The 15,802-nt window shown below is 46.9% G+C and overlaps 1 protein-coding gene across 2 annotated transcripts in view; it reads right to left on the minus strand.

Moving 5' to 3' along the window:
* HEG1 (heart development protein with EGF like domains 1) overlaps positions 1-15,802 on the minus strand; it is a 90,417-nt gene that overhangs the window by 30,238 nt on the left and 44,377 nt on the right. For both annotated transcript variants that reach the window (XM_046002315.1, XM_046002316.1), the window contains exons 7-12: positions 14,055-15,395; positions 11,809-11,925; positions 11,059-11,178; positions 6,844-6,947; positions 4,110-4,168; positions 3,703-3,863 (exon numbers count right to left, since the gene is read on the minus strand). In XM_046002315.1, the coding sequence (XP_045858271.1) occupies positions 3,703-3,863; positions 4,110-4,168; positions 6,844-6,947; positions 11,059-11,178; positions 11,809-11,925; positions 14,055-15,395 (1,902 nt within the window). The remainder of the gene's footprint in view (positions 1-3,702; positions 3,864-4,109; positions 4,169-6,843; positions 6,948-11,058; positions 11,179-11,808; positions 11,926-14,054; positions 15,396-15,802) is intronic.

Genomic DNA, 15,802 nt, shown 5'->3' on the forward strand with positions numbered 1-15,802 from the left:
CTTGGGGCTTCTCCATCTCGGAGGCTCCATCACTGTGCCCAGAGATGGTCAGACACAGCGCTCAGCACATGCACGCCGAAGGGGCTGTCGGGCCACAGTCTCCAGGCCGTCACCACGATGGGGGGACAGGCGTGGGCAGAGGAGTGTCTCTTTCAGGCTTTGCAGTGAGCCTGGTGAGGTTTTCCATTTTTCTAATTTTTCTCTTAAATACAACCTTTTCCCAATAAACAAAGGAAACTTTCTACACAGAGATCAACTTGGCTTGTCCAGCTCTGGGCACGTGGGCTGTGCTCATGTCGTGGGTGACAAGGAAGTATTTCCTTATCCAAAAGCATTCATTGCTGGGCATGTGGCCCTCCCTAAGGCTGTATACATTAGACCCTCTCTGTACACACGAGACCTAATGAGGGTACGTTTACTATCTGAGACAGGCTCGACAAAATGACACATGTAAATGGGGTACACAGTAGAACAAAACTAGGCAACTAACTGCAGAACGAGCAGTAACATCTTCATAGCTGGGGAAAGGGGAGAGCGACGCTGAGATTTGCTTTTGCTGTTGGGAGGTTAACAGCAAGTTTGCAACCCGGAGATGTCAACGAAGGGCAATGTGTGTACATGGTGCCAGGAGGCATGGTCTCTGCTCTCCCACCTTAAGGAAGACACCAATGTATTAAAAAACCACAGGGGCGCCTGGGTGGCTCAGTGGGTTAAATCCTCTGCCTTCGGCTCAGGTCATGATCCCAGGGTCCTGGGATCGAGCCCCGCATTGGGCTCTCTGCTCCACAGGGAGCCTCCTTCCTCCTCTCTCTCTGACTGCCTCTCTGCCTAGTTGTGATTTCTCTCTGTCAAAAAAAAAAAAAAAAAAAAAAAAAACAAAAAACCCAGGAATCAGCTCTTATCATAGCACAGCTGCCCCCACTATGGGTGATGAGAGTGGACACCCACACGGGGTCCCCGCATCCGCCTTCTGTTCTGAGTCCGAGGGCTGGGTACCTGCTGGATGGCCTGGTCACAGGGAGGTAAGTTTAGGACACAGCTTTGGTTTTCAACACTGCGTTTCCTGTCTTTATCATTGGAAGCTGGCGTGCTAAAGCAGAAATTCATTTGCGTGTGTGATAGAATTTCCTTTGTTTATTGTGAAAAGATTGTATTTAAGAGAGAAAAATTAGAAAAATGGAAAACCTCACGAGGCTCACTGCGAAGTTGGCACTACAGAGGTTCCAACCCCCCACCGTCCCTCCTCTAAACTTTTGAAGGCTTTGCCAGTCCTCAAGCCTTAATATAAAGAAATACTTCTGGGGCAAAAGGCAGGCGCTGGCCTTGTCCAGGAGCCAGCCTGAGTTGCCTGGCCTGATTAGATATTTTCTGGAAGCCAATGTCACATTTTCCTTCCATCCTGCCCATGAATCCGGCCTGCTGGCAAATACCAGTCACCTGCTAAAGCAACCCTTCCCTGCGCAGAAGCAAAGAAAGTTGGCCTTGCCCCTGCAAGAGAGGAACTGCCAACCTAAAAATCCTTAAAGAACATTCTGTCATAAATCCATCAAATGCAACCATGTACAATCCCATTTTCATTTTAAGCCTGACAATGTGTTTGTTCTCCATCCACAATTCCCATGGTTGCTCCTGGGCATAACATCCGCCAGACAGACAATGAGAACTTATGTAAATCCAAGGCTGGGACACTCCTTGGGGGATTTCCAAAGACCCTCAACCTCTGGAGGCATGAGAGCTGCGGTCCTCTGGAAGGTGAGGAAGTGGAAAGCCCAGTGTAGCCCAGTGTGGCCCATATGTTGGAAACACCCAGATGTCAGAACATGACAGCCCCTGCTTATCCAAGCTACCTCTCTTGCACTCGGAAAGGTGAGCACGACACAGAGCTGGGTACAGAGAGGAACCTGAAGAAGAACTGGGAGGAAAAACAGAGAAGTGAGCCTGTTTTCAGCCAAGATGCATGGCTGTCTTTGTTTTCAAGAGCTCTGAAAGGGGAGGTACAGAATGGGGGCCAGTATAGGTCAGGGCAGGGGAGCAGATGAGAAAACTCTAGCCCTTCCTCTTTAATTTTGCTCTGAACCTAACAGTGCTCTGAGAAAAAAGGAAATCTTAAGAAAACAAAAAACAAAGAATGGGACCTCGGCAAGGAAGCAAGGAAGACAGGAGCTTCCCCATAGGCCACATCCAAGCAGTAGAAAGAATGGGGTCAGAGAGTGGGCGTGGCTACTTCTGAGCAGGTTCTTACAACTCCAAGTATGTGGTCACTTGATTTGCAAGACATGAAATGCATTTACTAGGAACATAGAAGTAACCCGGTACAATGCTGACCACATAGGATGTAGTCTCTAAGTATTCAGTGAATTGAAATGTCCCCTTCCTACGCACTAGGAAAAACCGGGACCTTTGAATCACTGGAAGAGAAACAAAGTAAAATCAAAGAGCTCTTGCCTCCAAGTAGAGAGCACAGTATAACTGGGCGTGAACTTTTTAGTTAATTCCCCACTGATGCTAAATAACAGCCGCTTCCGTTCCAGAAAGCTTAGCTCCTTTTCTCCCCCAAATGAATAACCAGCCTTGCAATGAGCTAGAGTTCCAGCGTCTATGTTCGGGCACAAGGGTAACCCCAGCTCCCAGGCTCTGCCGTGACAGGGCCGTGAGGAGAGCCTTCTGGATCAGCGCTCAGAAAGCCCAGGGCCACTAGGAACATCCTGGATCTTCCAGCAGAAACAGCACCAAACCTGCTCCCAGCAACTTACATTGGTGTCTGGACACCCGACGGGGAGGCTCCCAGACTCTGCATCCTTCGCAGGTCCTAATTGGGCAGCACAGTTTGCTAACCGGAGCCCACTCTGATCGCTGACAAGACAGCAGCAGGAATCAAGCCCCCTTGGTGAGCAAGCCCTTTTAATTATAGTATAGTTTTCCCATCCCAGAGGTAAAACTTCCTTTCTAAGACCCAAATCTGCCTTGTGAAGTTCTTGTCTATAATCCCCTTTTTAATCTGCTTCATCAGACACAGATGTACTGCAGAAACTCTGACAAAACAGGTAAAGAGTGGGTAAGAAAAGGGTTAGGAATGGCCCTATGAGTAGAGTCTGGCTTATATCGTTCTGGTCTTGTTTCTATGCATTGATCATTTGCAAAAACACAAGATGGGTAACACTGGCCATGTTTTGTTTTGTTTTGTTTTGTTTACTTAATGGAATATCATGATGCAGATCTCAGGTATTTATAAGCATGTATATTCTGTGTGTCACTTTGTCTCCCCAGAGAGAGCTGGAACTTTTCAAGGTCAAGAAGACTGATTTCATTACAAAAGCTCTTGCATCCATTCCCACACCAACAAAGTCCAGGAGAAACAGGAGAGACAGCGTGCCAAAGACCAGGTGACTTTAAGGCTATGCATGAGTGTGCACGCACACGTGTACCAAGGTACAGACATGTGAAGGCCTTTTGCTTGACACACAGTTAGGCTCCATGCCCAGCATAGAGCCCAACACGGGACTTGAACTCATACCCCTGAGACCAAGACCCAAGCTGAGGTCAAGAGTCTGAAGTTCAACCAACTTAGCCACCCAGGTGCCCCTCGCAGAGCACCCGTTTCAAACATAGACTGGCTCTGTGACCAGCATGTGGGGCCAGAGCCCCAAGTGCCCCTGTACCTAACCGTATGGGCAGGGTCCTCCCAGAGGACCATCCTCTTACCTTTAAAGATCCGCCTCTGAGATCCCAAGAGCTGGCAGACCTCAGCAGAAGACCTACAGGAGTTGACACAGTTCTGCATCACGTCAGCCAGGTCGAACAGCGTCACATTGGAGGCCAAGGAGAAGGTGGTTTGCAGGGACACGACCATGGCATTGGACTCCCTGTTGGCAAAGTGGGTAAGTTTTTAATTATCCTAGAATGCCATGTGGGCCCCGGGGTTTTTGGAAAATGAATGCATCTCCATTCTCCCGGAAGGGAGTGGGAGAGCAGGGAGGTCCAGTTACCTTGGCCCCAGGTCACTCTGTGGCTTGGACAAACGGGGCCCCGTTTTGTTGCTGTCGCCTATGTTACAATAATCTCCCCTTTATATAGACTGGTTCACAAGGGAGTGTAATTCTGTTACTTACCCAGAAGCATGAACTGTGGATCGGGTATAACCAGGTAATGCCGAAAAACACATATTTAACTGAAAGGAAAAATAGGTTTGTCGTTACTGTGAGTTAGATCAAAGCCTTAGACCTGGAACCAGTTTCCTATTTTCAGGATAAAACTGGCATTTTCCAGCCCTCAAGTTATCAGCAGGCAGCTTTACAGAGCAGTGGTGTCCCTTTTTTGTGCCCTTCTTAAATGCCTCCCTGCTCTTGTTCTGTTGTTCCCTGAGTACAAAGGGAGAGAGGCAGATAGTAAATCAGTGGGGAAAATCTTGGCAGGAAATGATGTTCAGAACAGCACCCTTGGATGCAAAACATCTTCAAAGGAACAGATCTCTTCTAAGACCAGGGTTTCAAAAAACTCAGAGGCAGCTGTTTATTTGGACTTTGCAGAGTGAACAAGGCTCACTGAAAAGGCTTCAGCTACCCCAGGTCTGGCAGGTCCAACACAGACCCCTCATAATCTACAGTGAGTTGACCTAGCTCAAAGATAGGTCCTCTTCAAAAAGGATCTCCACGGGAAACCACATTACGTGGGTCAAGAGCCCCTTTGTTGAGAGCAAATTAAGAGTGACTCTCCCTGTGTTTGCCTTGTACCCTCAGAGAAAGCAGAAAATCCCTCTAGGGCATAAAGTTCCATGCCTGCCTTTCTGTTCCCCCAATAGTAGGGGCTGGGGATCCTTTCTGTGCAGCAGAAAGTCATAATACCTTGACCTATGCAGACGTGCCTGTCTTCAAAGCCTGTATGTCAGGCACACCTGACTCTTATTAGATGGATTCAAACAGAGAATGTTAGCAAACCCTTTCTGGCTTTGTGTGACATTGCTCTATATTCCGAAGGGCAATGATTTATTCATAGTATAACGACTTGAACTTTTTTTCCCAAGGAAAAAGAAAAAAGGCACATTTCAGAACTGAATGGCATCTTGGGGAAGGCCACTTAAATGGCTTCTCTAGTCACTGCTTAACTCTTCACTATTCTTGGGCACGGGGATGTCACATCACTAATAAATTATACATTAACACTGGTGAAAATGAACAAATCAGGGAAGTCACTGAGTGCCGTGTACTGGGAAGGACTGAATCTCTGCACAGGTTCGAAGACCCTGTATGACCCCAGAAGGAAATATTGACCTACAGCACAACCAAAGGCAACTGTGCAGAAGTGACAAGGGGTTAGCAGACATAATATCCTGCTGTATGGTAAAGAATTTAACCTTGCCCAAAGAGAGGTCTAGCCCTTGGCATCAAATAAGCTTTTGGAATGCCCTGCCTTTGTCCACCTAGAGGCCCTTGGCTACTCCAAATATCTAACAACATGATTTCTGTGGGGGCTTTGGGTTACATGGTATCAGCTTGACCTCTAGAAGGACTGGAGACTGAAGTCAACTATATGAGCAGTTGATTATGTCCATATATTGGCTCTTGACACCAAGGCTCAGGGGACCTTCACTGGCTAGCAGGACTCCATGAATACGGTATACATCATTGCCAAGAGGAGTTAACATGGTACATGACTCCATGGGTAAAAGAAAACTGGAAGGGCCAAATTTGGAATCCTTCTTAATTCTGCCCTGTGTTACTCTCCCATGGCTGACTGGGACCTGGATCTTTTCACTGTAATAAACCACAACCATGAGTTTAAGAGCGTCCATAAGATCTGACTCCTTACAGTGAATTATCAAATCTGAGGGTGGTCTGAGAGATCCCCAAACTTGCAAATGGTGTCAGAAGTGAGGCTGGTCTAGTGGACTATTCCTTAACGTTGCACCTGCTCTGTATGAACTCAGGCAACGTCATTAACTTTCAGGGCTTCCTGCTCTTCTAGCTGTAAAGGGGCAGACAATACCTCTTACAGGAGTGAGGCTTCTGGCAAAGTGCCCGTCGTAGAGTAAATGCTCCATTGATACGGAAATGGAACTGGAATCTAAATTTTACACAAATAAAATCTACAGTCCTATAAAACCCTATAGGTTTTGGCTAATATACTCTTACTCATAAAGAGCAAGTAAAATTGAAATCAGAAACTAATCAATGTCTAAAACTTATTTTAATGGCAATTTTCAATGTTCTGAACACCAAATTTTAGACTCAGGTAGCAGATGAGAGATAAAATTTACTATCTGAGCTTCATTTTCATCTCCTTTCTTTTTCATTTTTCTTTCTTTCTTTTTTTTTCTTCCCCTGACAAAAAGAAGCAAAGAAGGAAAGAAGAGGAATCAAAGACCCCTAGATAATCTATGCAGTGATTTCTCAACCCTGGAAAATCAGGATTAACTGATACACCTTCGGCATTGCCCTGAGGAGAAAGAGCATCCTTCTCCCCAAGTTTGGAAACAGAGAGAAAGTCAGTTGCAGATGGGATAGTAGGATTTTCTGGATCTTTCCTCATTGCCAATAGTTCTTACTGGTGCATGCCTTCTAACCATCTGTGACTCTGAGTCTGCACATGAAAAAGAAACGCCAAGGCACTGATAAAGGCTGCATGTGAGAGCACATGGAAGAAATGCTTCTCTTGGGCACCAGTGGTTCTCAACACTTCCCTTCTATTTCTGAGAAGCTTTTAATTTCACCATGAAGTTTACCTTCCAAACATAATGGAAATGAATATCCTAGGAGAGATAGCTGATCCCCATGAGGTTCCCAATTCCAAATGAAATCTGTTGGAGAAAACAAAGGACTCGAAGTAAGATGCCTTTGGAAAACTTACTGTTTTGGTGATCTCATTTTCAACTTCATGTAGGTCTGCTTGCTTCTCCATGGTGGTATTGAGAAATGTTTTCTTTAATTTGAACTCTGTCACGAAGGTTCTAACTGGAAATGAAAACACAACCTGTCAGAGCATGCAACCACACGTGGCTATGTGTTTGTGAGTCTCTGGTGTGCCACTCTTTATTGCACCTTGTAAGACAGTCTGGGTGCATGTCTTTCTCCTTGAGGGTAGAGAACACCTCTCCCTCTTCTAGCTCCGTTCCAGGAAGGTGGGTGTCCACTGAGCTGGGCAGGAGGCTCGGACCGAGTAAACCTTTGAGTCAAAAATGCCAAGGAGCCTTCTGCACGTTGTGTGGGCTGCTGTGGGAAGCCATCCTGAGACCTCTCTGATAGGTCTCTGATCGGCCTACATAACCGATGCCAAGTAAAGCATGTGACAAAGAAGAAAGAAAGACCGGCTGGCTTAAATGATACAACCCCAGGAGGAAGGGAGGAGATGTGGGGTCAGGCCTGAGAAAGCTCTCCACAGAGAACCACTCTTGTCCTCTAGGCCCATGCTGTGAAGCCCTCAGCTTCAAGGTTGTGTTTTGGTTTCCTCTTCTGGTCAGCGTCACCCCATCAGCCCCCAACCCTCTCACTCATAGGAAATGCCCACTTTATCGCTGATGAGAGACACTTTCAGAAATCAGCTCACTGATTCAGGACAACTGAGGGGCTATGGAGGAAGGTGCCAAACATCTGTGGTGTGCCGGCACTCAGGAGGCTGCCAGGCCCCACAGTCACAAGCCAGGCAATGCACATGCCCCAAATTCAAGATATTGTTGAGTTCAGGCCCGAAAGAAAGCAGCCTTTCTTTCAAGGCCCATTTTGTGCATAAAGTAAACTTGTATTTAACATCAATTTGTGCTGATGGGGCCTGAGGGGGAATGGAACTTAAAAATGGGCAGACGACCAACAATTAGTATAGCCTGCTTTATATCTGCCTCTTATCTTCCTTTATACTAAATTCTTATCTTTCCCTCTGGACAGGGGGGAAAAAAGAGACCCAAAACACAGGAACCCATAAGGCTGCTCCTTCACAGAAAGCTTGCCTGCGGAATTAAGAAAAAGACCCACAAATGAGCCAGGGAACACATTTAACATCTTATACTTACTGTCTAAAGCCCTTAATCCTTATTTAACATCTTTTTGCTTGTTCTACAGTTCAGTGAAGCCAGCTGCTCAGGACTCTTGCTGAGCAGCAGGGAGCTCTTTGAAAACATTCTTGGCCAAATGAAAGCATTTCAGCGTGCTCTAATTTGCATGTTCCTCTGATGTTTATGAACAATGAAGCTAAATGACTTGAAAAGGGAAAGATGATTGTTAACACAAAAGCAGGGCTCTCCTCCTCCTGATCCGAGGTGCCTGGGGGACCCTGGACACACAGGCTTCCAGAACCACCACCCCGCTCCTTCATCTACCCTTCTCCCTGGTCCAGGCTGATATCCAGACTCCCGGGATGGAAATACACATCTCGGAAATGTTAAGTACACAGACCTCTTCTGAACCAGGACAGTGAACGTGGCCTCTGCTTTCCGTGCAGCTATGAAAACGGCATCACAAGGGTGCCTGGGTGGCTCAGTGGGTTAAGCCGCTGCCTTCTGCTCGGGTCATGATCTCAGGGTCCTGGGATCAAGTCCCGCATCGGGCTCTCTGCTCAGCAGGGAGCCTGCTTCCCTCTCTCTCTCTCTGCCTGCCTCTCTGTCTACTTGTGATCTCTCTCTGTCAAATAAATAAATAAATAAAATCTTAAAAAAAAAAAAAGAAAAGAAAACGGCATCACACCACCCTCCAGCTGCCGCCCCCTGCCCAGCACTTGGACATCTTCATGCCTACTTTACCTCACCTGGCTTAAAGGGAATTTTCTACTTCATGCTCAACTGTGAATTTACATCGGTGATAGAAATGATATTTTAAATTATTTATTTTTTATTTCATTAAGCTTTAAATTCCAACTCCAGTAGAAGGAACATACTCTCACATGAGTTTCAGATGTACACTACGGCGAATGAACTATTCTGTACATTACTTGGAGCTCATCAGGACAAGGGTGATCCTTCGTCCCCATCCCGTTTCCCTCATCCCTCTTAACCTCTCCCCTCTGGTAATCATCAGCTTGTTCTCTAGAGTCAAGAGTCTGTTTCTTGGTTTGTCTCTCTCTCTTTTTTATATCAATGATTTTTTTTTTTTTTTTTTAAAGATCCATGATGATTACTTTGTATTCGGAGTACCTGGTGTTTTCATTGCTTTCAATTCTGGGCCAAGAGGTTGAGGACTAAATGTTAAATGACACCTCCCATCTGGAGAACTCTACCATTTTCCAAGCTGGCTCAGATACTTTATTTTATCTGATCTTCACAATAACCTTGAGTGGGAAGCAGAGCAGGTGGTAATCTGATTTTACAGATGAGAACATTGAGGCTGAGGGATTCTATGCCATCGCCGGTGGCTCTGGAGCTGGAAGCCGGGCAGCGGGGCTCCTGGCAGGGGCGATTTTCACACTGGTTCAAAACAAGATCACCCCAGCTTCTCTATTCTTAAACCAAAGCCTCTAGGCCTATTTCTACCAGGGTGCAGCAAAATGGAATAGGTTACCCAAAAGCAAGTAAGCTAATAGAGAAAGAGGAGTTCTTGATTTTAACAGATGTCTAGAGGCCTAGATTGTTTTTTCTTTAATAATGCTTTGACTTGATCCTTGTATTTTAAACCATTTCCAAAATTCTACCATTAATTTAGTAGGGTACCAAGTTTTTGAAATAAATTTCGAGGCCCAGGACGAAGCTGCTTTCCCCCAGGAGGCCATGTCAGCAAAATGAACTTTGCGGTTCTGTAAATGTTCCCCGGGACCAGAACAGCGTGGGTGCAGTCAGCCAAGCCCCCCAAACCACGTCACTTCTGGGCCTGGTACTTACTCCCTTGTCCTTGATCCTTCTAAATAAGGTTAGATAGGCAACCCTAGCCAATCAGGCCCTGTTTCAGAAGTGACCCGGCTTCTAACCTCTACAGACTCATCCTTACCCAAGGTCCTCTCGGGGAGAGAGCTCCACTGCCTGTGAGACCCCAGACTCCCCCAGGCCATAGTGGCTCTCCCTTAAATAAAGGACATCAAACTCATTACCTAATCATTTGGGTTTTGTCATCTGACACAAGCTTCCTAAAATATCTGGTGATTCCCCTCAGCCCGTGGGCAACAGGCATTCATATAAAGGTCACAGACATTTGTTCTCTCAAAAAGATGTTTACTGAGCACTTTTTGCATGTTAAGTATCACACTGTTCAATGGAAGATGATTCAAAGATGAGTCACTTTACCTGCCAGTTTCCCTATCACGCTTAGATAACTCTACGTTCCACACTTCTCATTTCTTCAACAAGTTACGTGTTGAACTCAGCACTCTAAAGCAGGGTTAGACCCTATGTGCAAGGAAGCTCTTCTGATGAACACATTATTATGTGATGAGAGTTGTGGGCTGGAATGCAGCCTCTCAGCGAACAGGTGCATAAACTTGGCCACTTAGCACCTTGTCAGGATCTTAGTTTTCATTTGTGTTTGCGTTTTAACCTGTAAACTGGAGAGTATATCCAAAATCAACCAGTTTCAAGACTATCACATTAGGAAATGAAATAGGACAGATTGTAATGGTCCAATTACAGCAGCTTTATAAAAATGTATCTGCCTAAGGACAGGCCTGTGAAGATCACTTTTACAAATGAATGTGTGAATGCAGTAAGATAATCTGGGTTTTATTCTCTCTTTTTTCTCCCTTCAAAAAAAATTTTTTTATTACTATGTACTTAGAAGATCCCTTTGATATATATTTTTTCCTAACTACAGGGTGGAATGGTTAGGCAAATAGTGTTGTGAGCCAATAATGGCATGTCCATGTAGCCCTTGGGATATTTTTGATAATATGGAAAAATGTTTAAGATACAAAGTTTGTACAAATACCACATGGTTTCAACTATATAAAAATACAGGGCACACTAAAAAAGATGTCAAATAAGGCGCTATGTCTCTAAGTGATTAAAAAATAGGTAGCAATTTCACTTCTTTCTATACTCCTTAAGTTTTGCCTTGGACAAATACTCATTGTTTAGGGAGGAAAACAATAAAGGTTATTTTAAAAAATACATTGTCGTGCAGGATACATTCCAAGGTAGATTCCTTCTCTTACCCAGATTGCATATTCCCTTTTCCAGCTGGTAGCCAACTGGGCATTTGCAGGTGAAGGATCCCTGAGTATTGTTGCATGTGGCCAGCGGTGGGCAGGGGTTCAAGAGACACTCATTCACATCTGCAGAGGAGAGCAAACAGGGCCATACTGAATCCGCAGCAGACAGCAAAATCATTATCCGGTCTAGTAAGCACTTCCTAAGAGCCAAACAGCACTAGGTGCTTTGGGGCCCAGAGATGAGAAGGATGCTACCCTTGTCCTCCAGGGGCTGCCCATCTGTCCAGGGTGGAGGCAGCTGTGTGGACAGCTGACATAAATACAAACCAGGACTTGAAAGAACAGAGAGAGAGGAAGATTTCGACGGGAGGGAGAATTAAGGACTGTTGCAAATAACATCTGAACTAAGACTGGAAAGACTTTAACAAGCAGATGGGTGGGAAGGGAGGCTGAGGCACCAACAAAGTGAAGGCTGGAGCCGGGGAAGCTGAGGGGTCTTTAGGGAGCTGTAGATGGTCCAGTGTGGCACGGGTGTAGGGGGCCCACAGAATGGAGCCAGAGCATGGAGGCTTGTCAACGTTACTATCTGACATTACTTTGCAGACAACACATAAGCATGCTGACTCTCCAATCAGCAGGGTATTAATTAAGAAAAAAAATCCTACTCTCCTCCACTTTGAAGGGAAATAGTGTCATTGCTGATCTCAATGAGGTAGTGTGGTACAGACCCCTGGGGGTGACTTTTCCTCTTACCCACACTGCAGTCATCCCCTTGCCAGGAGGGTGAGCACTCGCATCGATACCCACGGCCGGTGGGGTCTGCAATGCACTTCCCGTCGTGAAGACAAGGGTTCACGGCACAGCTGTTAACTAAAAACACATCCCGGAATAAAGCAGTTAATCACAGAGGAAATGTAAAAGCAGCTCTAGGTAAATATTTAATTCTCCCGGCTAATATTTGATTTTTGCTTATTTCTGTTGACTTACCACGAAAGGTCACACCACTAAAATAGAACAGGTTCCCAAGAGGCACGGAAGAGATGCGGTAGAGACGGGACCCCGGCGCTAGTTCGTGAGTGGACACTTGTGTTAGACATGTGTCTAGACCCCTGGACGCAAGAACTGGTTCAAATCGAAATGCTGCTGACATGCTTACGGGTTGCTGGGTTGCGGACTGATGGTTATATTGTCTTTGACATTTAGACAAGTCTACCTGAATCCATACCAATTTAAAACACACATCGAGGGGAAGAAGTCCCTGACTAACCATCCTCCCTGCTCCAGGATTCTCCTTTCCAAAAAAAGAAATCTCAAAATATAACCGGGCCTCTACATGTGGTGCCATCGTTTGGAAAAACATCAAAGTGGGGCACTCCGGTGCCCTTTTTCCATAATGTAACAATGAGCCCTCTCTGACTCATCTAGGCCTTAAAGGCCCCCAGGCTTTGGTGGCCCCTTGGACTCCCAGCTCCCAGAGCGGAGACCAGAACCCTGGGTTCTGTGTCGAGAACCAGCACTGTCATGCTCCAGGTACATAACGACAGCCTACTAAAGACTTATGCCACATGCTCAGGAGAGTCAAAACCCATAGCATAACTGCATCATTTCCAAGCAGAAGAATCGCTGGTAGAAGGAGAAAAAGGAGGCCGAAGTCAAGAGTTGTAACACCAAAAACAAAAAGAAAAACAAAAACAAAAAAACAAAAAAAAAAAACAAGAGCTAACCCTAAAGATGGTGCTCCTATTCCAGAAGGCTGCTTTATGTATCCCTAAAATCACCGACAGGAGCACGGCCCCTCCAAAACCAAACTCTGTCCCATCGACACTGTCAGAAAAACCATCCTGACAGCCAGCCATGATGCTGTTAATTCTGCCCTACAGTTATCATTGTAATGACCATAATCGGCTCTAAAGGAGATTTGTGAATTATGCTCCGTCTGGTCCTGGAATATATTTGGCAGGAAATGACGCTCCTCCTGGAGTCCCGAAGCAGGGCTCCCAGCCTCCCCGGAGAAGAGTCCACCTTTCGTGTCCCAGAGATACTCGGATCGCTGGCACAAAGAAGGCATCGCTGATGTGCGGGCGTGGGGGCCTGGCTGCAGGGGTGGTGATGGCCCTCCTGCCCTTTGGCTGGCCGTGGCCGACTGGCCGGAACCAGGACACTGACTGAGCTCCCTGCTCTAGTCACTACAAAGCGTTCTCTTCTTTCCTCTTTCCTTAAGGCTGTCAGGCTCCCTGTCAGCCCCGCACCAGCAGCAGTGTTCCCTCCTCGGGTCTGGACAAGCCAAAGGTACAATTCTGAACATGACATTGAAAGATCTTTCACTCTAATTCCTCCCACTCTTCCTTAAATTATGAAGAGTCACACGAATGGCTTTATTTCTCCCGTACTGGCCACTTTCACACAAATACAAAGATAAGCTTGAGGGCAGTGTAAAGGAGCTCGGGTCACCTATCACGACCGGAAAACATTTGTTCATCATCCTTTTACGGAACATGTCCCTTTCCTACATTTGTCAACTAGCAACACACTCCCAGGAAGACCAAGGAGCCTAGGCTTCCCTCGGATCCGGAGAAACCTTCCCGGATCTGAGAAGAGAAGCTCAGGGCTCTGACCCGGGAGTAGGGGGTAATCACGCGGTGTCTGAGAAAGGTCACCTGAAGCTTCTTGACTGCAGTGTTTCCAAAGTCAGTTCCCACATCACTTCCCTGCTGCAGCCTCGGAAGACTTCAAGGCACCTTAAAAGACTCTTGCCATTTGCGGCATTACAAGCTACACTGGCACTATCTACCGATACCACGCACAGCCAACGGCATCCTCCCCTCATGCTTTAGGAAGAGTTTGGGAACTCTGAGGTGAGAAGAAGAGGACTGCCATGACATTATCTGACGAGGTGACAGCCCAGACTCTGACCTACTGCAGAGAGCAGCCCTTACCACACGTGCCCACAAATCCCGCGCCTGTGCAGCCCCCAGTGTGCTTGTGTGACTGCCTTTTACCTGCGGCTGGAGATGACAACACTTCTGGCAACCGCGTGCTGCTCTGAGCAGCGGACGTGGTAGATTTAGGAGTCAATACTTCAGCCGTGGAAGTGTGTGTGACTGGGAGAGGAGATGTTCTGAGGAGATGTGAAGCTGGGCTGTACTCTTCCGTCACACCAGGCCCTGGGGTCAATCCTTTCACTGATGTGGGTACACTGGTCAGGGGGCTCAATTGGCTGGTAGCATCTCCATGCACCTGGCTCCTTTCTGTGGTGACAGCCCTTTCTGTGGAGATCTGCGGTGCTGGGATTTCAGGGCTGGTTGGCAAGAGCTGTTTTTCAGCCGTAGTCTGTACTGTTGTAGGGTCAGCCATCGGAGCTGCTCTGGTTGACACAGGGCTGAAAGGAAGAGAGGTCTGGAGAATGGTGGTTGTCAAAGCTGGAGACGTCTGGGGTATGCTGGTGCTCGTGGCTGGAAGGGTTCGCTGAGTGGAGGACTCTGTTAAGGTCGAGGGCCTAGCGATCCCTGGTGTAGACCTCATTGTTACAGCTTCGGTGGCTTCTGTGGGCAGAGACTCTGGGCTTGGTGGCTTTGATTCTGTAATGACTTTTTCAGGTTGTGAGTTACTCTGGTTCTTAGGATCTGCTGTTTGACTCTTGGGGAGCATTGCCACATATAATGCTGTTGTCTCAGTCTGAACTGAGGTCACAGGAGTGTCTCTGGCTCCGGGCAGGACCAGGGTAGGAGGTGAAGGTGGTAGGGTTGTTTGGGAGGCAGACGGTGAGGCAGGGGTAGAGGCCGTCAGGGATACTGGTAAGGGCGGTGGTGAGGAAGACATGGGTGTGGGCGCATCGGGAATGGACCGCAGTGGATGAGCAGAGGCCCTGGTTGATGGTGAGACTGATGAGAACAACTGGTGGGAGTGGGACACTGAGGGCAGGGGCAAAGGGGAGCCTGAAGAAGAAGAAGAAGAGTCACGAGTCAATGCAGCATCAGTGTCCAGAAGAACCGAAGTGTTGGGCATGTTGATGGTGGGCGTATATGAGGGAACGTTGGCTGTGCGCACAGCCAGCGACTCAGTGGAAGGCTGGGCGTCCTCCCTGTCATAGGATGACACATTCCTTCCTCCAGTCTGAGCTTGAGACGAGGAAGAAGAGTCTGAAAGTGAGGAGTTTGAGATCTTAGTAGAAGAGGTAGAACTCTCCCTTAAGTCCGGGGATGAACTGTTGTCTGTAATGGAAAGCAATGCTCGTTCTCCTTTGGTGAAAGTGGATGAGACATAGGTGTGGTCCGTGTAGTCACTGGAAGTCCCCTGTTCCATATCCGTGCCACTCACTTGATTGTAGCTAATTCCGGTGACTGCAAATGGAAAAACCAAAGTTAGGTCAACTCGACAAACAAGAAATCTCCCAAACACATCCTAAATGCTTTCCTTGGAGAGGCGATTTTCTGGAGGAGCGGTGTGGGCAGGCAGGAATGCACAGAGTCTGTGCGGAGTATTTTTACCACCTGGGAGGAGTGCGGGAGGCGGCAATGGAAACGGTAATAAAAGAGAAGTGGGGCCAGTGGCTGAAGAAGAGGGAATGGGTCCAAATTCCTTCCACATGCTTTTTTTGATAAAAGCAAACTGGTATCTGAAAAGCTCTTAAGACCCCAATAGAACAATTGTTATGTCTAAATGGAAAAAGGAAAACCCTCCCAATTTTCCATTCTGTATAATGATAATGAGATATTTCTTTCCCAGGAGATTGACTTTGGCCACGACT

This window comes from Meles meles, chromosome 4 (genome assembly GCF_922984935.1).
Source record: "Meles meles chromosome 4, mMelMel3.1 paternal haplotype, whole genome shotgun sequence".
NCBI classification, from domain to species: Eukaryota; Metazoa; Chordata; class Mammalia; order Carnivora; family Mustelidae; genus Meles; species Meles meles.